The 21906-nt window shown below is 38.9% G+C and overlaps 1 protein-coding gene across 1 annotated transcript; it reads right to left on the reverse strand.

Annotated features, from left to right (window-relative positions):
* Window positions 1-2919: 2919 nt before the first annotated feature.
* Window positions 2920-20503, reverse strand: scamp2 (secretory carrier membrane protein 2). The gene is made up of 9 exons (XM_071492308.1): window positions 20326-20503; window positions 14589-14666; window positions 14126-14212; window positions 12635-12746; window positions 11213-11341; window positions 10452-10611; window positions 9171-9272; window positions 5669-5786; window positions 2920-5187 (listed from the first exon to the last, which is right to left on the reverse strand). Exons 1-9 carry the CDS (start codon window positions 20380-20382, stop codon window positions 5038-5040), a joined length of 993 nt encoding a protein of 330 aa, XP_071348409.1. The 5' UTR covers window positions 20383-20503; the 3' UTR covers window positions 2920-5037.
* Between the last annotated feature and the right edge of the window lie 1403 nt (window positions 20504-21906).

Below are 21906 nucleotides of genomic sequence, written 5' to 3' on the forward strand. Positions count from 1 at the left end.
TCTGTATCATCCACTCTGCACCACGGGCATTAATAAAGAGAGACCTTCATTTAATAATCCACCAATCTAAAAATACCCCATTTTTAGCACATTTCTGTCATTTCTGACCAACCAACTACAAATGTGGCTAATTAATGGTAACAGTCTCTTTCAGTATGTGCTGCAGAGAAGAGTGAAACTGTACAGTTGTACTTCTAAAAGCACCTGTCTGACTCGGCCCAGGCAGCCCTGCTGTCCGACCCAGTTGTTGGACGTAGCTGCAGTTATTCTGAGCTCCAGACAGAGCCTGGAGGAAGAGGCATGGACTGACAGAGAGGCCGGTGACAGACAGACAGATGGTCGAAGCAGCAGTTTCAGTGCAGATTCCCCACAGACTGTCTGGGTCACTGCAGACACAGAGCGGTCACAGAGGTCTTTCTCTCCTCTTTGTGTTGTGTCCAGTCTCCTCTGTTCTTCTTAAAATAGAGCAGGAGGAGGAAACTGACAGGAAAAGTCCAAAAGATGAGAAAATCATCTTGAGGTATTGATGAGAACATCTGTCTGCGGGATGTTCAGCTGTTGTTTAATAGATTTTTATTAATGTTCTGGCTAAGGGCAGACATTTCAGTTCAGCAACACATAAACACATCAGCAAAGTAACAAAGGAAATTGATGTGAAACCTCCAGATACCAGATAAAACCATCCAACCATACAACTGCCTGCCGCTCCAGTCCAACCAGTGCCACCTACAGACCCCACCCCTCCACCCACACCAGCAGATATCATAATCTGCAAACACTTTTTGTAGCCACTTTAGAGATTTTCTATTTCTGATTTATGAATTTTCACCCACTGTTCCTGAGGTTCTCAGATTACAGGCTGTCTTGCACAAACAGCGTCTTTAAGATCTACTTACAGATTTTTAATGATGTTTGAGTCGGGGCGAGGGCCGATCCAAAATCTACAGCTTGTCCGAGGTAGTTCATGATGGATTTGATGTTTTATATAAACATTGATCCAAACTCAACAGTGTTACAAATGAAACAGTGTGTGATAGTGACTACAGTCTGTCTGGTGGTGTGATATTGTACCAAACAGTGAAGAAACAAGCTGGAATAATAACATCTCCAAACACAGTGCGTCAGTGTTTCTATTAATTGGCTGCTCGTGCACATCCTCTCAGTCACATTTGAACAAAGGTGAACTGTGAATCTGTCGGAGCTGACTGACAAGGCTGGATTAACAACATGTGCTGGATCCTGAGGGGCCAACATTTTGGGAATTTGATTAGTTTTAAGTTATTTGCACGACTGAAGTAAAATAACAACTGATGTAGCCTTTGCATTATTAGCTAATTATTTGGCCCTGTCCTGTGGAGGAGCCCTTAATATTATGTGACGGGCCCCGGGTGGCAGAGGCCATGGGCTTGTGTGTGTTGTGGTGCCTCACGTTGCAGCTTCCTGTTTGGGTGGAGCTGGAGGTTATCAGGGATGTGGAGGCAGCCGGCCACCGTCCTCCCCATAGATTATAAAAGACCAATCCACTGTGGCACTCTGGAGCATCCCTCCTCCTCTGCACCACAATGTCATCTGTTTGAGCTTGATTTTCTGTTTATTTAATTTAGTATTTCTTTTAATTATTGAAGCACTGGTTCAGTCTGCCAGTTTTCTTTGAAATTGCCATTTTTGTCATCTTACTTAAGCAAAAACTGATTTTTGTTAAATAAAACTAATTTTGTTTCAGTTAAACCCACGAGTGTGTTCCCTTATTTGCTATGGACTCAGAGCCAGGCCACAACAATTATTTTAGTTTAGAGCAGTGGTTCCCAACCTGTGGTCTGGGGCCCACTGGTGGCCTGTAAAGGTACTGTAAGTGGGCTGAATAATAGAATAATCATTTCTAAAACAGTACAATTTTGATGAAAGGATGTAATTATACAAAAAAATTAGAATATAAATTATGTTTTTAAATGTTTTAAAAGAAAATGGAATTCAAAAACATAAAAAATGTTTAAAAAATCATTTAAAAGTTTTTCCACCTCTTATTAAGGCCTATCATTGTGATAAGCCAATGATAGGAACTTTTATGTTATTGCCAGCTGGACCACTTTGCTGCTGGACCACATCCTACATTTGTTTGCTACCTCAGTCTGACTCCTCGCTAACAGATCAAAAGCTGGTTAGCAACAGGAAGAGTTAAAAGGAAAGAGTCAGGAGACAGACGGAGATAGGAAGTGATCTCTCCTCCGTCAATCAAAAAAGAAAATTTTTTGAACTGAAGTGAACAGAAGCTTTCAGTTCAGGCCTGAATACTTGACTATATCATTAAAATAAAAAAAAAGCTCTGAGAACATCTTATTTGGTCTCTGTATTGTTACCGGGTCAGATGTGGGCTGTCAACATTTTTTAGATTTTCAAGTGGGCTTTGAGTTGAAAAAGGTTGAGAACCACTGGAAACAAATGGAGAATATTCTGTATAATATTTAGAATAATATACTATAATATGGAGAATATTCACAAATAAAGTTGTCTTTAATCAAATTACCACAAACAAAAAAGAGACATGAAGTGCTGTTCCAGAGCAGGAGGTTTGGCTGCATTAAACCTAATGGGAAACAGGGGGTGTCAGGGAACATATTCAGATCCCAGCAACACAGGAAACACTTGCTTGAACTGATCCATCATTCAGGCCTCAGCAGAAGTGAAACAGCAAATAATGTGACCATAGATTTACGAGGTGCAGGCTGGCATGTTTAGAGCTGGTCTGATGATGATCAAACAGCTCTGCCTTATGGAGAATCTGCAGCTGCTGAGTGAGTTTGAGAGGTCACATTCAAGAGACCTGAATCAATCCATCTCTTAATTTAAGGTACACAGAGAAGGAATCAGAACAGAATAAGGGTGAAAGACTGTGATGAGGTAAAGAAAAAGACTTACAGCTTTATATGAAAGCAAAGCATTTTATTAGATACTATATTCAATATTGAAATACAAAAGGCACTGAATTCTGTTCTCCTAGTACAATTCACACAGCGATGTGTGAATTAATACAAATCTTGTATCATATAATGGATGTAAGATCGAACTTTAAATTAGACCCTTTTCTGCTGCAAGAACATCATACAAATTATCTGCGTTTGCAATTGTTCTTTAGGAGCGCTGACATATATCACATCCAAGCCGATGTTTTAAAACAGTACATCAAATAAAACACACGTACGCATGTTTAAAAAAAAAAATTGCATAGAAAATATACATCAGTACACAAATAATTTAGAGCTTGGTGGTATCTCACAGAGGTATATGGAAGACTTTAGAGAATTGTAATCATTTTAAGAGGTGAAATGATCTGAGGAAGTGAAAATGCAATACCTTCGCTGTGTACTGTTGATGTGGAGACACTGAGTCTGCTCTTAGGAAAGTAACTTTTATGTTAAATTCACACTGGTCTGGTAAAAACTACAAATCAGATATACATCAGGGAAAATCTGGGATTTGTTTCCTGCTTCTCCTCTCATACCTGTGACCATCAAACCTCAGCAGAGCCCTTTTTACCTTGTAAAAAATAACCTGTCCTTCCTCCTGCATTTACAGTTAGTAGTGAACAGAGGAAGGTCTCAGATTGCATTGACTCGGCCCATTTAAGCAAACTGTATGAACTGGTGTCAGTCTACTTAGTTTAAATTTATTTATTTAACTGGCAAAAAATGTCCATTTTAAACTCAGTATTACTTTGGTTTCCTTAGAAACAACTTTAGAGCAAGGCTGCGTTCAAAGATGTAGCTGAAGCTGCTTGAATTACCATTAATATGATGTAGGACAACAAAGGAAAAAACAATGATTTATTGCTTTGCAAGAAAAATTGCCCTAAAGTGGAATAAAATTACATTTTGCCTGTTTTCTAAATAAAAGCAGGAACTAAATTTGCTGTTTGCAAGCATGAAATTAAGTGAAGCATAATGTGATCTTTCAGTAGAAACCATCATGAAACCAAAACTCACTAAAAAACACTTGGACCAATTTCCCAGCCCCACATTGGTTTTTCCAAAATGTCAAAGCAAAAATTTTGGTTCCAGAGAGAAGTCAAAGGCAAGTTTTGAAAACTGACAGCAGAGTATTACAATCTGAAAGTGACAGGGGAGGCTGTCATTAAATGAAGGACCCCAGATGAATATGAATTGTTATAGTATCACAGAGTGATATCCAAAAATCTTAAGCCACAAACGTTACAGTTAACTACATAACAGATCTGTTTTCTTCCTCGTTAGAATAAAATTTGCAGCACACAAAACAAAATAGTTTTTTTCTTACTGGGTTCAACAACAAAAAATGTGTTTTACAGGACAGAAAAAAAGCCAAATCACTGACAGAGACAGAAACACTTCATCTTATTTATATTACACCATCAGGATCCACCATCAGTGTGGAAAAAAACACACAAAAGCATACTGCAGCCACTTGAACATATGTGACCTGCATGCACACACACATACACACACACACACACACACACACACACACACACACACACACACGCTCAAACACACATGCTCACACAGTAACACATTAAGCTGAAGAGCATTGCCAAAAAGTGCACACAAAATATACAAAGCCAGGACACACTGAAATAGCAATCAGTCAACTTCATTCATGCTTCCCACTTCTAAACGCTCTTAATGTGTGACTTTCCCCTCGACTGCTTTTCACACCCAAACAGAGCTGCACCAAGTCACTCTGCAGGAGACATGCTGAATGTGAGAAGCAAAATGTGGGCAATTACATGTCCATTGATGGTGCAGGTGAAAGGAGGGAGGCTAATAATGTAGACTCACCTAGCTCAAGGTCTATACATTATAAGGTTAGAGTTTAATTTTGCAGCCACTGGCTCTTAAAGCCAGGAGCTGTTCCCAGAGGACCAATAACTTCCAGGAAGAATCAGAAGTTCTCAGTGAACCTCAAGGTCGTCAGCGAGTCAACATTGGTTTAGTTGATCATCTAGACCTGATAACATATAGACCTTGACCTGTTAAATGGAGCTCATCTCAGCTCAGTCTGACACTAGTTGTTAGCCTGGAAGGCTCCCTGAGCAGCGGAGGAAGCTGCACCAGCGGCGGCAGTTTGGAAGGTTTTACTGGTGAAGACGCCCTGAGAGAACTCCTGCTGGGCCTTCTGGAAACTGGCTCCGGTCCGGCGGTACAAGCTGTGCACCTGAAGAGGAGGAGGTGGTGAGGGATAGTGACAGCTACAATAACTAATGAGTTTAATTCACCCCTGATCTACATCGGGATCACTACTGTTGCACTTGGTGTTATGTCCCTTAATTACCATAAAAAGAGGCACTTCAGTCAAATCTGACTGATACTACTCACTAGCCCAAATGTCCAAATTAATCTGCATCTGAAAATAATTCCCTCCAAATGCACCATTTAGTCCTATTGAGTAACATTAGCTAAAAACTACAGTTGTAGCTGTAATTTCTGTCTTTCTAAGATCGATGTTGACGTCTGTTTACAAAGCATTTTTCACTTATGTTCTTGATGATTTCCTAGCTTTTCCTTAATAACTTGATGAAAGATGAAATATCCTACAGCAGCACTTAACAGCCAAAAAAAAAAAATACTGAAGTAATATTAAATGAAAGGTCTGGGATACTTGATTGATTTGCTAAGAAAAGTGAAGGAACGTTTACCATCTTGAGCAGGATGACAGACAGCACGGCGCACATGGTGAAGAGGATGGCCACGATGATCATGATGCCTCCCACGGCCTTGTTTACACTGATGGCACTGAAGGCAGCGATCCAGCCACTGGAGACGACAAACATCAGCAAGTTTAACTGAAGGTCATTGTCAACAGCACAAACATTTTATTTACAGGCGCATACACACACAGTTTACGTGTGTCCTAGATGGGAGTTTGGTTGCATTTAGGGAGAGAAGAAGAATGTGTGAAAAGCTGAGAAGATGCAAGATGAAGAAGCAGAATGAAGGTTGCCAATCATTAAAATCTGATTAAAAAAATAAATAAATTCATATCACCCAACACATAATAGTAATAATAACTAACTACACAGATAGAAAATGAACTTGTTGCCAGCTCTGGGCCAATAGAGGCACAGTCATGTGAGAATTTACCAAGTGTGAATACCAATGTGATTTTGGAGCTTCCACACAGACGCAGACTAGACTGAGTCATAATCTGTTACATCTCTCAATATAAGCGAGGATATTATCAAATCTGGGACAACCCATCAATTCCACAAGGGGAAAAACTACCCTGTGGGAATCATGGTTGGATATGAATATGAGGAAAGTTAGAGATGTAGTGAGACACAGGGCAGAAATTATGTTATATTTCAAGTGAAAAGGTTTTAGTTTACATCGTGCACAATCAGCCTCAGTTTTTTGATAAAATTATGGCAAAAACCAGTTGTTATCGGTCACTTGGATTAGCCATTATATGTGTCCATATTTGTTACATGACTTCTTCTTAATTGACTTACTGTATCATAGTATGTCAATAAACAAACAAACAAAAAAAAACTATAAAGTACATTATGAATAAATGTTAATAAATGAATAAATAATGAACATAATAAAAGTGATATTATTACAGCATGAATATGTGCTCTAAAAGATCAAATAAAACACATTTCAAAGCGTGGGTACATTTTCATATTAATATCCCAGAAGCCCCTTTGTTGTCATCAGAATAAGTAGTTGAAAATTGTGCTGCTTTGTGATTTGCATTTCATCAGCACAGGAACAGCTACTGGTTCACTAAAACAACACTGGCAAATATAAAAAAAATAACAAGGCAGGATGCCCTCGACTGTCTTTTTGCCATTATGGAAATTGCCTTAATGACATGACAAGTATCATTGTTAAATGGAAAAGGGAAAGAGGGAAATGAAAAGCCACTTGGACGAGGGTAATTCTGGAAAGTGCCAGTTTGAAATCAAAGGGCTTTTTTTTTTTTACCTTCAACTTGAGTTGAGACACGCACACACACACACACACACACACACACACACACACACACACACACACACACACACACACACACACACACACACACACACACACACACACACACACACACACACACACACACACACACACACACACACACACACACACACACACACAGGCTCCATCCCTGAAAAATGTGGGACAGGAGATGTGGGAAGGCGCCAGACCATTTAAAGTCCGATGAGACTGAAATAAGCTTTTAGTCAATGCAAAGATCTGGACCAGTGTTACAGTGGCTTCAGAAAATATTCAGAGTAACACAACTTTACTTTTTGCACTTGATTGTGTAGAAGAATAGATTTAAACAGATAAATTACCTTTTTTGCAGATAAATCTATATTCAATCCAAAATGATAAGTGAAAACACAATTTTAGAAATGTTTGCAAATTTACTAAGAATCTAAAACTGACGTGGAGACTGGTTGGAAGTGAGGGGAGGATCAAATACAGAGAGGTCTGTGAAGAAAACCTGCTCCAGAGTGCAGGTGACCAGACACCAGGGCCACAGTTCACCTTTCAGCACGACAATGACTCGAAGCAAACAGCTATGAAAACACAGGAGTGACTTTGAGACAGGTCTCTGACTGTCCTTGAGGTGGCCCAGCCAAAGTCCAGACTTTAATCCCATAGAACATCTGTAGAGACCTGAAGATGACACTTCACAGATGTTTTCCATCCAATCTGACAGAGCTCTGGTGGATCTGCCAGAAATAAAGGGATAAACTGCCCAAATCCAGGTGTGCGAAGCTCACAGAGACGTAACCAAGAGGACTCCAAACTCAAACTGCTGCCAAAGAGGCTTCTACAAAGGACTGGGTTAAAGGTTTGATACTTTTATAATGAGAGAGTTTAGTTTTTGTTTTTTCAATAAATTTGCTGAATTTTACTTTGTCATTATGGATCACTGAGTGTAGATCAATGGGCCAGAAATCCAATTTTATCTACAAAACAATTAAATCTACAACACAATAAATTGTTCAAAACGTGACAGGGTCTGAATACTTTCTGAAGACACAGTATACCCAGAAAAAAAGCACATCACAGGAGTGGATCCTGGATGTAGTAAAATCATGTAGAAGGATGTCGGTATCTGAACTGGAACTGGAAGAAGGTTTCTGTGACTCAGAAGAGAAAGATGAAAAACGATTTATAACTTCTTGACTGTGTCAATAAGTCTGAGAAATTGTGCAGTCATCAAGATTTATGGATAAATCTTTGAAATCTGATCAGAATTTTTTAAAGTGGACATTTATATTATTTAAGTTTTCATCTTATTTCATTAAAGTATATTTATCTATTTTATGATTTTTAGAATGGATTCTGGATTTATTTAATCTGGTAAAATAAGCATCTAAAAAAATCTAAATCTAGAATAACTTTTTAAAACATATTTTAACACACTGCCTTAATTTACTATGTGTTTTCTCATATTCCGTTTTATATTTAAAACAGGCTTTACTTACTATTATCACTCCAATTTATGACAATACAATACCGATAAAATATTTCAAAACACAAAGTACCAACAAAGGAGTAAATACAATGAAAAAGAGAGACAACACAAGTGAAAACTGTTTAAAACATGAACCTGTTAGTTGGTTCCTTCAAAGTCAAGCCACCTGAAAGCAGAGGCCACATCACCATCTGCTTCTAAAACAAACCTGTGAAATTATTATCTGACTCATATACTGATTGGCTTTATTCTTGACTCTTTTCTTGCCAAAACCAAAATACAATTTTTTTTCGGACAAAGCCAGAAGAAAGCGAGTGTTTGCAGCAGGTAGCAGACACAGAGAGCAGCAGAAACTTACAGAGTTACCAGCAGACAGAGAGGCAGTCGGCTAGAGGCTGAAGGATGGAAAGTCTCTGTCAGAGGAGATGGAGGAATGCAGAAAATGACAAAAAAAAAGAGAAAAGAGAGAGGACAGCAGCTTATAGGCCGGCTGACTGGTAGCAATCCACACACTTAAGACAAGAAACCACAAACAAACAGAGAAGCTGTTTGAAAGGAATATTTTAAATCACCAATAAATCCAGTTAATTGTCATTAACATGTTCAGATTAACTATTACCCAATTAAAAGTGCAAATAGAGTTTGGACACTATCCAAACCTTTTCTAATCTCTCATTAACAAACATTAACCACACAGTGTGACTCACCTGTTCCCCAAGCCGGGGATACCTACAGACTGGATAATGAAGATCACCACTTGGCAGAAAAACACAAAGAAGAAGAAGAAGAAGCTGAAGGAACTGTCAGTCCTAAAAATGAGAAAAACATGCATTCCATTAAAAACAGTACATTTTCAAGGGAACATTGGCGATTTCAAAATCAAAGCCTTTAAAGACTCGAACATCTAATGCATCACTATTTAGTAAATACGTGCTCATGTCTGTGCAAGTCTTCTAATAACCAGTAATGTGTAACAAAGTGTCACAAAGCAACAAAGTAATGGACGAGGTTGAAGCAAAGACTGCTGTGTTGTGTAACAAAGTGACATTTCCTCTGCTGAGTCCTCCATGTTCTGGATTAGCACATCGACAAGTGTATTACTGTGCTCATATTCACTCAGTTGGCAGGTTATTAGGGAAGCTAATGCAGTCTAACACAACACAACAGCCCTGCAATAAATCCTCCTTTATGGAGGTTTTAATGTTGAGTTTTTGCCAGGGTGTGTTTAAGGTGTTGATTAAACTTCATGGTTATTTTGAAGGATGTAGTTTTTGGTGCTGTTAAATGATGGTGTATTATACTGAGAAGTGTTTCCAGTACTGAGTTTAACCCATTAATATTAATGTGAATAGAGTAAATAATAATAGAAGCTCCTCTCAGTATAATGCTGCTCCACACACAACATCCTCTACAATGATCTCATGAATGAAGGAGGATTTACTGCAGGAGCATATATTTTTTAACACATATTTTGTTGCTATAGTTACTCTACAGTTTAACAGATAATGTGCACTGACTTATAGATAGAGGCTGAAATATGAAATGAGCTTTTGATTGAGGTGTCAATTAAGGTGTTAAACTATTTTAACAAACACCACAAGAGAAAACTGTGTTCTAAATGGCCATGGTGTAATAAACGGATAGTGCTGGTGAAGACCACTACGTTATTGTACTACTGAGTTAGATTTAAAACTGACATATAAACTACATGTGTGGATTAGTAAAATGTATAACAACACTCAAAATTATTTTGTCTTGAAGTTGCATCTTCTTTCATTTACTGTGAATCAAAGGATAAAAAATAAGAGCTCAGATAAAAATGCCCTCAACTGACTTTGTATGGGTGAGGTTGTCATGGAAACATAGTGGTTGTAATTATATTAAAGAGGATTTCTCCACACAGTCATCTAACACTGACCTCCTCTTGAGGCATGGTGAGCGTTACTGTGTGGTGAGGTCTATGTAACAGGGACAGTGGAGAGACTCACTTGAAGGCCTTGTAGACCGGCCGGTACCAGCAGAGGAAGGAGCAGGGAGCGAAGAGGATGAGCCAGAGAATAGAGAGGCCAAAATCCACACCATGGTTTGCACCAGTGGTGAAGTAAGCCAGGGAGGCCAGCAGGTTGAGGAACAGAGTCACACAGTTGACTGAGGAAACAGAGAGAGAGCCACATGCCAACCACACTAACGACACCAGTGATATCAGCATCATCTTCTTTTACCTAGCAAACACAAACAGGTCTGCTACAACTGCTGTAAACACTGTAATAACATTTCAGTAACTGTACAAAGCTCTGAACAAAGATGATGTAATGCTACGAGGGTCTAATACCAAACTGGAGTTTATCAAAGAACAAGAGGATGACATGTGATAAATCAGTGAAAGTCAAAAGACTAAAAAAATCTCAAAGAACAAGAAGAAACATATTTTCTTAAAAGTCTCATGTTCCATCAGCAGGCACCAGTGTAAACTGAATGCAGAATGTTTATGTTGCCACAAGGTGGCATTTTTACATTTTACATTTCTACTGTTACAACTGTGCATAACCATATTAGTGATTACAGCTGCACTGATTATTGAAACACAATATATGTTTGTGTAAACAAAGTTTTGGTATTCAAACAGCCCAGAGAATCAAAACAGTGAAGTTTTAAAATGATGCAAGGTGAGGAATCTCAGGGTTTGTGGCCATTTTCTGTATGTAAAGGTAAAAATGCTAATACATGAAAATCATCTTTATGTACTCACACATCCAGAGATAATACATCATCTTGCACACTCTCTGATACTCTGGGGGGATATCCTCAGAGAAGTCCTGATAGAAACATGGTTTGATGGGGAAGCTCCTGGGAAGTGGAGGCCAGTTGTTTTCTTTACCTGTCGAGACAGAGACAATATCCTCTCTGTTAGAAAGGAAGTACGTTCTGTTATTATGACCTCCCATAGTTTGGGAAATGAGGAAGCAACGCAGCAGTAACATTGTGGATGACAAGCAGAAACAATCCTTCAAGCAGGACTGAATAAAGCAAAGGGTCTTTTGAACGGCAAGTTCAGCTTCAAAGCCTGCATGCAGTACCTTTGAGGTTATTCTGGAGAATATTCTGGACAGTATTTGTCATTGTTTTGGATTGTTGCAATAATAAAAAACATACATTTGCATAAAGCAAGCATATCTGTCCACTCCCATGTTGATAAGAGTATTAAAAACTTGAAAAATATCCCATTAAGGTACGTTTAGAAGAGATTAAAAAATGTGTGATTAATTTGCGATTAATCACGAGTTAACTATGGACAATCATGCAATTAATTTGCAATTAAATATTTAGCCGATTGACAGCCCTAATTATTATGAATATCATATTCGGCAAATATATACTCGGCAGCACTGCAGTAATGTAAGAACACATGCACACAAACACAACTGTAGATCCCTGTGCTGCAGGTTAAATACAGTTATTTTGAAGTAGCCACTGTGGCAGTTCGATAAGATATCTAACATGCTACATTTCAGAAGGTCACGTACAGGATGCAGATGTATGTGTAGACTACCCCAGATCTGGACTAACACATGATACAACACTGCTCACAGCATTGTCATACTGCCTCCTCCATCTAGTGAAGCACATACTGTCCACATCCACATCTGTTCATTTTTTGACTAATCAATCTGTTTCATTGTCAGAATAAAATGTCCATCACAAGCTAAAGCCTAAATGATGAGGCTGAAAACTACAGTAAAAAAATGTACAGTTTTAAACGAACAAAGACATGAGAAAAAGAAAAGCTATTTTTAACATTTGAGATGTTTTAAACTGTAAATATTTGTAACTGTTTGATATTTCTACTTGACCACAGTTCACATTAATATGAGTGTGGGATAAACATACTGCACATGGAGGCTGTAGTTTTTTAAAGGAGGTCAACATCAACATTAACCCAACAAACAGCAAACAACAAAGTGGAAAATCCATGTTAACATTACACCAAACTGAAAGGTGACGCAACATCTGTAGTTGTCCATAGGTGTCATCAGCATAGTTTTGTGATTTCAACCTGAATATGAATTTTAAACTCTGCTATAATGTCATATAAAGAAAAACATGGAGGAGAGGAGAAGAGAGGAGAGGAGAGGAGAGGAGAGAGGAGAGAGGAGGTTTTGTCTTTAATGACCTGTCGGGCCTCTGCTCTGCAGCTCCTGCTCTCTGCGGTCCAGCTCAGCAGCTTTCCTCTCCAGCTCCTCCTGCTGCCTCAGCAGGTTGGCCTGAGCTGCTGCAGCAGTCGCCTGAATGAGGACAGTCAGAAACACTTTAGTCAACAAACACAGGAGATCGACAGGAATTTATCCTGGTGACATTAGTGCAGAGGCGTATCAGCAGCTCAAATCACATACAAATGGTGCAGGGGCAACAGGACCTTACACATACTGTCAGGCTCAATTTCAAAATAATAGACAGTACACATCTCGGCCTGCATTATATAGTCAATGTTTTACATTGACTATACAACACCTGACACGGGGAATGACCAGTGTTACTTATTAAAGAGCCAACATGTACTGTAGATGAGCATTTTCACAAGTGTTTAGAGAGACATCTGCATTTGTTTAAGGTTGTGATAACTGTGTTAGCATATCTGGTGTCTGACATGGCAGAAAAAGGAAGGACACAGGTGATCAGTGGGGCTATGAATATTTATGAGATTACCCCAGGGAACAAGGAGGCTCATTATAATATTGTGTAAACTGAGTAGATTGTTCGTGTTGCCTCGGGTAACACTTGTTAATCTGAGGTGACGGAACTGGGAGGCTGGCTGGGTGGGTGGCTCTTCAGCCACATCCAGTAATTACAGACACATCCAGAGGATTAAAATGAGGAAAATGTTGGATAAACTAAAATCAGGAATGACTTTATATTTTAGATGTTGTTGAGCTCTGTAATCTTAAGTAAACAGTTCCTGAGTAAACATGACAACTTTCTTAATGCAGTTGTGCCTCTAACCAAACAGCAAAACCAAACACTGTCTCTCCAGGTCTCTTAAAAACAAGCTGTGGTTTGTCTGTCAGTCATTATTTGACTTTTAATTATCCATTATCACAGTGACTGTTTTAACAATAAGACCGCACCAACCCGTATCATGCTCTCAGGCTGATAACAGTTGGTTTAGCAGTGTCTCAGATCACACTGGAGGCAAATCTTTGGATCTTTGATTGTAGTGTCTCTATTAGACGCATTAGTGTGTTACTGAATGCCGGAACACAGATTTCCTCATACTGAAGATACATTTATTATCATTTTTCAATCATCCATTGTATTTTTTTAATGGGATTATTGTAAGAACAATGAACTCCACATCACCCCTTCTTGTCTTTTCTGTATTTGTTTTGTTTATTTAGCTTTTGTTTGCTTTGTCGATACCTACACTCCTCTGTATGTTCAGTGTTTTTCTTTATTTTAATTTTGTTTGTGTTAAGTGAAGCATACAACTGTGCCAACTGTGTGACCAATAACAGAGCTGCAATAAAACATACAGTACATGACCCCAGATCCAGGAAAATATTGTCTTTTAATCTACTTCAACGTCCTATTTTTCAACTGCAGCAGATAAGTGGAGGATTTGGCAGAGAGAGAGAGAATATGTAGTCTCCACCAATGTGTGACTCACCTGTGGACTTGGCTCTGTAGACGGCTGTAACACAGCAGGCTGGTAGGGAGAGGTGGAGGCTGGAATTGTATGAGTAGCTAGGCCATCCTGGAAAATGAAAATAAGCAAAGAAATGACAGTGGTGGTGAGGAGATGTACGAGGATGAGACACCAAGACCAAGACAAACAAGAAAATGAAGGAAGACAGAAATGAAAGTTAGGGAGAGTAAGAGGAAGCAGGAGGATGGGTAGAGCGAGTAAAAGAAAATAGGAATAACAAGGAAGAGAACAAAACCATAACATGCAGGACAAACATCTGGTAGGGGGATGATCAAACATGACGAATAAAAGAGAGAAAAATAAAAGACAGAGTATGAGTATGAAAAAACAGGGTGAAGATTGACGAAGACTAAACTAAAAACAACGATAGAAAAGAAAAAGGAAAAAAAAAACACAAAGATAATGACACTGGTTTCTGTCTTACTGTGGACTGGGCAGGGAAGGGGCTGTACTGGTCAACTGGTTCTGCACTGGAGTTGGTCATTTGTGTGACAGAAGGATCCTGGAAAACAACAACACACATCATCACTATCAGTCACTCATCTAAACACCATGCACACAAACTACCAATACATCTGAGACAAATCTAAAACATCTTTCACAGCGTGAAAACCTTCTGTTTGACTTCAAAATTTTTCCCTCTGCGTAGAGCACCTGACCAACACCTGGAGCACAGCTGTTTTTTTGGGTTAATGCCTTTATTTGATAGGGACAGTGGAGAGAAACAGGAAATGTGGGGAAGGGGAGCAGGGGAATGATGAACTGGGGGCTGAGGTATGCACCCTAACCAATTGGCTTTCACGTCGCCTGTGCATGTTGCTGTAAATATTAGTTCAAAAAGTTAAAAAAAACTTCAAATGTCCTCTAATTTTGAGTCTTGAAATTTATCCTCTGAGAAACACACAAACATTACGACTGTTTATCTTATCTTCAGAAGAACTCTCCCTTAGGAACTTTGATTTCTTGGAGCACTGAAGGTAAACTTAAAAAAAAAAGTCTGGTATCATGTTCTGACCAAGTCATAAAGTGAGTTACAATAACTTCCAACTACTGTTGCAATAATCCCTGGAGGTCTTTATCAATCATTAGCTTGGGAGAAGTCTTTTCTTAGCAGGAATCAGACACGGCCTGTTGGCAAACATTAATGGGCTCTGGTGGGATCTGTATGATCAAAGACCTCACAATGAGTTCAACTGTTTCTAGCTGATATGAGCGGCCACTAACTGCTGAGTTGGAAAAGTGAAAGTCTGACAAAAGCAGACTTTTCACGGCCGTGGTCCTGTTGAGCAAAATGACGGAAATTAATTAACACATTTCCTACTGTTATTCAGATTTTTGTCAAAGAAACCAGCTGGCGGCCCGGTAGTCGAGTGGTTAGGGCATGTACCATGTTGAGCGTAAGGTGCTCTTGGCAGGTAGTCGCTGGTTCGACTCCCGACCGGTCCGACTCTTTCCTGCATGTCATTCCCCTCTCTCTACCCCCTTTCCTGTCAGTCTCCACTTGTCTATAATAAAGGCATAAAAAGCCCAAAAAAATAATAAAAAAAAAAAAAAAAAAAAAAACCAGCTGAAATCCACTATACAAGGAAATTAATGGGCCAAATAAGCTGCAGTGATCAGTCACTTAATCAATCTACAGAAAATGAATAGCAATTTTACTATTTCGATAATTGATTAATTATTTTCTTATGACAATATTCTCTGGATCCAGCTTCTCCAATGGGCTGATTTCTCAGTTTTACATGACTGAAAACTGAATATTTTGTGGTTTTGGACAATTAGTCAAACACCACACCACAAACACCAGATCTAAAGGTGTCACCCTGAGCTGTGGAAAATTATGATGGACATTTTTCACAATTTTATTGACTAAACTGATTAAATGAGAAATTGACTGATAGATGAATCAGTAAAGAAAATAATCTCTTGTTGGGATGTTCCTGGAGTCCAGCCCTGCAGAACCATGCAGCCATGTAAAAGACACATTCATCTTACATGGTTTGGTCGTGACCCAGCAGTCTCTGATGTTCCCTGAGAACCAGGGAGTGTTAGCTCCTCTGAGAATATTTCAAATTCCTTTTCTGTCCATAATGCAAATAAATCATACTATTCCAGAAATTCCTTAACTGTTTTGACAACTAGCCAAAAAAGGAAAATAACAACAGGTAACTCTCTGACTCTTCCCCCTGCATTACAACAAGCCCTCAGGTTCAGTGTGGTCATATCCTGAGAGAGGGGGAATCAGTTTCCCCTCCTTTAAAAACATGGCTGAACACAGTTTCCTGTATATACCTTGATAATCTGACCCTTTATTGAACATATTAGTTATGACTAATGACCTGGGAAGTAATCATAGTAGGCTGTATTGTACTGTACTGTGCTCTGATCCACCAGGACTTTGACTCTCTGGCCTTCATCTTGGACCTTCCTCAACCTCACTTGGTCTTGGTTCCATGGACTGTTTCTGACCCTCTGACCCACAATTAATGTCATGAGCCAGCAGCTGGTATTTATGTTCTACTCTGTGAAAAGGGGAACATTTACACTATCTATGAAATATAAGAAATAAAAGGGAAAACAACATCTGATGTGTCATACGTTTGTTTGCATATTTACAGTGCGGCATTTTTAATAGCTTGGTCAAAAGATAAATAATATATTATTCCTACAGTGCCAGATCACACTGCATCAGTAACCATAAACTACTCTCAACAAAAACCAAACAATATAACCTTCATTCAGGGAGGAGTTATTGTAGCACTGGTGTATTAGACTCCATTAGTTTTAGTCTGGTGTTCCTGATAAACTGGCGACTGAGTGTCCAATAAAACTGAACTTGTGACAAAGGTAAACCACACTAACAACCACAAAACCTTTTTCTAGATCATGTGTTAGTTTCTCCTGTGAAGGAACGAGTTAAGAACGAGAACCTCACATGACAACCCAACACGTCCCCTGCTGGTCATGTGATTAAAAGGGTGACCTCACTCATTGTTGCTTATCTGCTCCTGACACACCTGTTAACATTCCCAGCAGGAAACACAGGGATATCATTTAACAGGTTCACTCTGTAATGCGTATGGGCATTATGAGTAAAAACTAAAAATCTGATTCAATAAACACCTAAAAATGCAACTGATCACATCCTCTTAGACTGTTTTGACCACTACTACCGACACTAACTTGAAATATTAAAAAAAATCTATTCATTCTTATAAAAGCGATCATCTTCCTGGGGTGGGTTTTTAATGACAGACAATGTCTTAACAGCAAATTCTTTGACAAGCACCACAGCCAATGAAGATATTCAAAACCTATCATGCAAAATTTGTTTACCATATGTAGAGGCAGGAAAAATACCCTGCAGAGTCACAACTGTAGAACTGCTTGTGTCTTTTGATGGCACATCCCAGACAGCAGCGAATGAAGAACAGTAGAACCAAAGTGATGACAACCACTAAGCCTCTGAAATAAGAACTAAGCTGGGACGAGCCAAAACTAGACTGCACCATGTTTAAACAACAGCAAAGAGGTGTGGAGACACACACACAAGCACCTCTCCACTGATGTTAAGTTCGACAATAGTCAGGTCTTAAAATTCACCTAATTCCAACCTTATAGACTGAAAATAAATCTGGGATCAAATCCAGTTGTCTTGACTTAATTGTCTCTCTACCTGGAGACAGGATTTGCTGTGATAGTCTTTGAATAACTAGGTGTGGCTGTTGTACACATTTCATAACTACAGCTGGATATTGCTTCTAAACAGATTTCAGCCATCCTTCATATTGCATACCACAGCCCTACAGTGTTACAACTGTTTGAAACACAGTTATAAAAGGACACTGAAGATGACTGGGAAAAAACACCACATTTCACTTCAAGGTCACAAAGGGTGCACATCTTCACTGATTTGTGTGTGTGTGTTGTTGGTATCCTGATATTAAAAGTTGGAAATATTTTAACTATTTTAACTTGTTTGTTCTTGTTTATGTTTAACCAGTTCACAGTGAAGTGCTCTGCACTACAGCACAGACAACATATTCCAGCTGCTGCTAGGTTATTTATTCAGTCACTTCCACACCCAGCAAGCAAACAGTGGTCTCCACTGACGTCACGGCTATTGTGCACCTCATATAATAAAGTGTGACTCTGCACTCCTGTAAAACGATAGCGTTATGTAATGTCACTGAAATCATAAAGGTTTGATGTGTAGCACTACATGGGTAGGTAACCATCACATGTTATACTGTATGTGAAGTCCAGTTACCTTCAAGTCTCAAATTTCTTATTTTACTTTTAGTTTGTGCAACAAGCCTCAACAAACAAGCCTCAATAAAATTCCTCTACATTTTGTACCTGACAAATGATGCAAGATACAAACCTGATTTTAATAGAGCTAAAAACAGCAAGTGTGTATAACATGGTGCTATAACATAGATTAGATGTTAGCATGTACAGTGTTTAGAAGCCGTCTAGAGTAAATATAGATTCTACTATATATAGACTACTGCAGAAAAGTGGACTAGTGTGTTTATAGCTTTACAGCTACAAGGAAAAAACAGGTCAAATCCTTGAGAGAAAAAATACAAGGTTTTCTTGTATCAGAAAATAAGTTTGTACATAGGGCTGTACCTCTGTATATGTCTAAATAATAATAATAATAATAATATCAATAATCATAATTATTATTATAAGTTAAGTAAGTAGTATGTAAGTTAGGAATAATTTGGCATTTACCAGACAGGGACGGTCTAGTGAAAAAATGCACTCAAGTTGCATTATGGGAAAAGCAGAACCCACTGTTTTTGGAGCTTGACCCAGATTTGAGATCACAGTCAGAGTATCACAGCCATTGCTGCCTCTCTGACGGCCATTCTTTCTTTAATGTTTCTCACAAGCCATACTTTACAGAAGTGTAACATCAAATCAGTGGAGGCCCAGTTCAAAGACCCATGTTAACACAATTTAAGCAATAACAAAATTGCAAGCAACTTATCTGAGATTTGGAGAGTCTGGAGAGCTGCAACGTTTAGTGGATTCATCGATGAGTTGATGGACAGAAGTTAATTAATCAACTACTCTGATAATTGATTAATTGTCTGGTCATATGTCAAGCAAAAATGCCAAAATGTGCTGGTCCTAGCTTCTCAGATGTGAAGATTTACTGTGTTTCTTTGTCATATCTGACTGTAAATTGAACAGCTTCGACAACGTGTGTGTACATGTGAATAAAGAAGCACTTTAATCTGTAGGTGAGCCACTTTAACACTGTACCACCAGGTGTTAGATGGCCTACTTCTGAACACTGAATAATACAGACTTTTCAATGAACTCTGCTGACAAGCTGTGTGCTCTAAAGTGATCCAGATTCAGTATTTTTTAGGACACAAAGACATAAAGTTACAGAGCTTTTTATAGACTGAATGGACTTCTAGGCTACATCTTGTAGGTTAGAATCCAGCAGCACCAATGAAGGTACCGAAATTTTACATTTCCCATTACTCATCTCATGACCTCTCAGATTTATATTGCCACCCTTTGGAGGGGCCTGACCACCACATTGGAAACCACTGGAAAAAACGACCTAATTGTATATATTAAACTAGCTCTACTTTGAGCAGCTATAACATCAAAATGCTGCCTATACATTGATGGATCAGTATTAACAACCTAATCATATCAGACAGAATCAGATAGCTGTGACTGTCTGTACTTTTACTTGTAATAAAGTATTTTGAAACTATGGTATTGGTACTTTTATTTTAGTAAAGGATTTGAGTACCTTTTCCACAACTGAAACTGGAAACATTATAAGATTAACATATTAGAAAATCCATCCAATGCTACAAATTCTTGAAATTGAACACAAACAGTTGTAATGTGGCTAAAATGGTTTGACACACATTCCTAACTGGCTACAGTTTAACTTCCTGCAACTAAACCTAAAGGGTGCCATGCCCTCTTTCCCAACAAAGCTCGCTGATTGGTTGAAGCTCTGTCAATCAGCCATCTTTGCCAAATGGCTTTCAAGAGAACAGATGTAGATCCCGCCCCCACATCCTCCCAACAAGTTTCCTTTAAACGAATGATATGTCAGCACCCAGGCTCGACTGCTCCTTACCAGGAACTCAGCAGAATCTAACACCAAACACACTTACATTGAAAGGGTTGTCGCTGTCAGGCGCTGCGAACGGGTTGTTGTCAAATGCCGACATTTTGAAAAGGCTGCGTGGCTGTTTTATCCTCTCTGAGCGGCGAATAGACAACAAACTCTGCTCTGTCGCTTGTGTTGCCTCTCCTACCCACTTCCTCGAGTGAAGTTGTCAGCGCAGGCGCACTGAGACAGCTGGGCAATGACGTGTAAGTCAGTTGACACAATTAGCAGTCACGAAGTAAAGGTGCGCCACCTGTGGATCTCACTTCAGTAATAAGGCTGTCGTGCCTCCTCCTGGCCGTGGATGCTCTTATAAAATGTTTTAGACCACTCACATGTGCAGTAGGAGTAACTCATCATAACAGTTAAATTACATCACCAGCCAAGTAGCATAGCTCTGTAAAAGTAGTTGTTGCTAAGCAACAGTAAATTACCTGGGTTGAACTGGTGAAGGTTTAATGACTTTCACTTGAAACAACTATCTGAACAAATTCAATACATTATTTTGTATAAAATCACATCCAAGCAACAGTCCACAGATTTGGGTATAAAGGTTTAGTCTGCTTGTGAGACGAGTTGTGTGTATAAATGTGTGACTGGGGTCAGAGAGTTTGACAGATGGGGCAGCGAAGGTCTAGTGAAAGATAAAGTAAGAAAACCTCATTCAAAATCCAACTGACATTTATAACTACGCTAACATTTACAAATATAAGAGTCTATCTCTAGCCTATCCCCTCCTATGTTGTGTGGCTTGCTTCATAAGGACAGCCCTACTTATAAATGTCTCAGCTGGACAGGAGAGAGGAGTTCATGAGCGAGTCAAGGGGTCCTGGGTCACGGTTACTTCAGACATGGCGTAAAAAAGAACAGAGGACTGAATGCCCCTGAAGTTTTTAGACAGCAGAGATTATAACTACAAAACTGAAGACGAGAGGAATTTTATGGACATGGACAGAACCAAATTACGTACTTATCAAGCAAGGTGTAGTTTTTTCTATGGTCACAATCTAATCATCGTTTAACTTTGTTAAAATCATGAAGGTTTAAATTTCTCATAACAAGTGTTGTAGTGGATGCCATTTTGTCTTAGAATATGGAAAGTAAACTGCTGAAACATGCTTCATTTTTTCTGAAAGATTTATTGAAGAAAAGTTAATTGAGAGATGGCATTGAGCTGCAGAAGGTGGTGGAACAGAGGCTTTCCTGGATGTGACGCAACAACTTAGACTTTCTATTGAGTTACATTACAGGAAATGTAGGTTCAGTATTTTTAAAGCTTGACCCACACAGACCCATAAAAGTCAACATGTCTAAGCCTCTGTTGCACTGATTGTAACCAGGGTTTTGTTTTGTTTTGTTTTGTTTGCCAATCTGTCTCTCACCAGTCTCTCAACTTAATTTATGACTACGTCTTTAAGGCAGCGGTATAACGTGGTCTACACAGAGTTTATATTGGCCATTGTCTACATCATAGCATTTTTTTCCACTTTGTATCACTAATTAGATTCCTTTAATATTACAACAGAGAATTATATGGTTTTATATATTTATTGGACACAGACCAAACAGTACAGGAAACAATATG

Source organism: Trachinotus anak, unplaced genomic scaffold (genome assembly GCF_046630095.1).
Source record: "Trachinotus anak isolate AG129_WGS33_773 ecotype Australia unplaced genomic scaffold, CSIRO_AGI_Tana_v1 ptg000002l, whole genome shotgun sequence".
In the NCBI taxonomy this organism is placed as follows: Eukaryota; Metazoa; Chordata; class Actinopteri; order Carangiformes; family Carangidae; genus Trachinotus; species Trachinotus anak.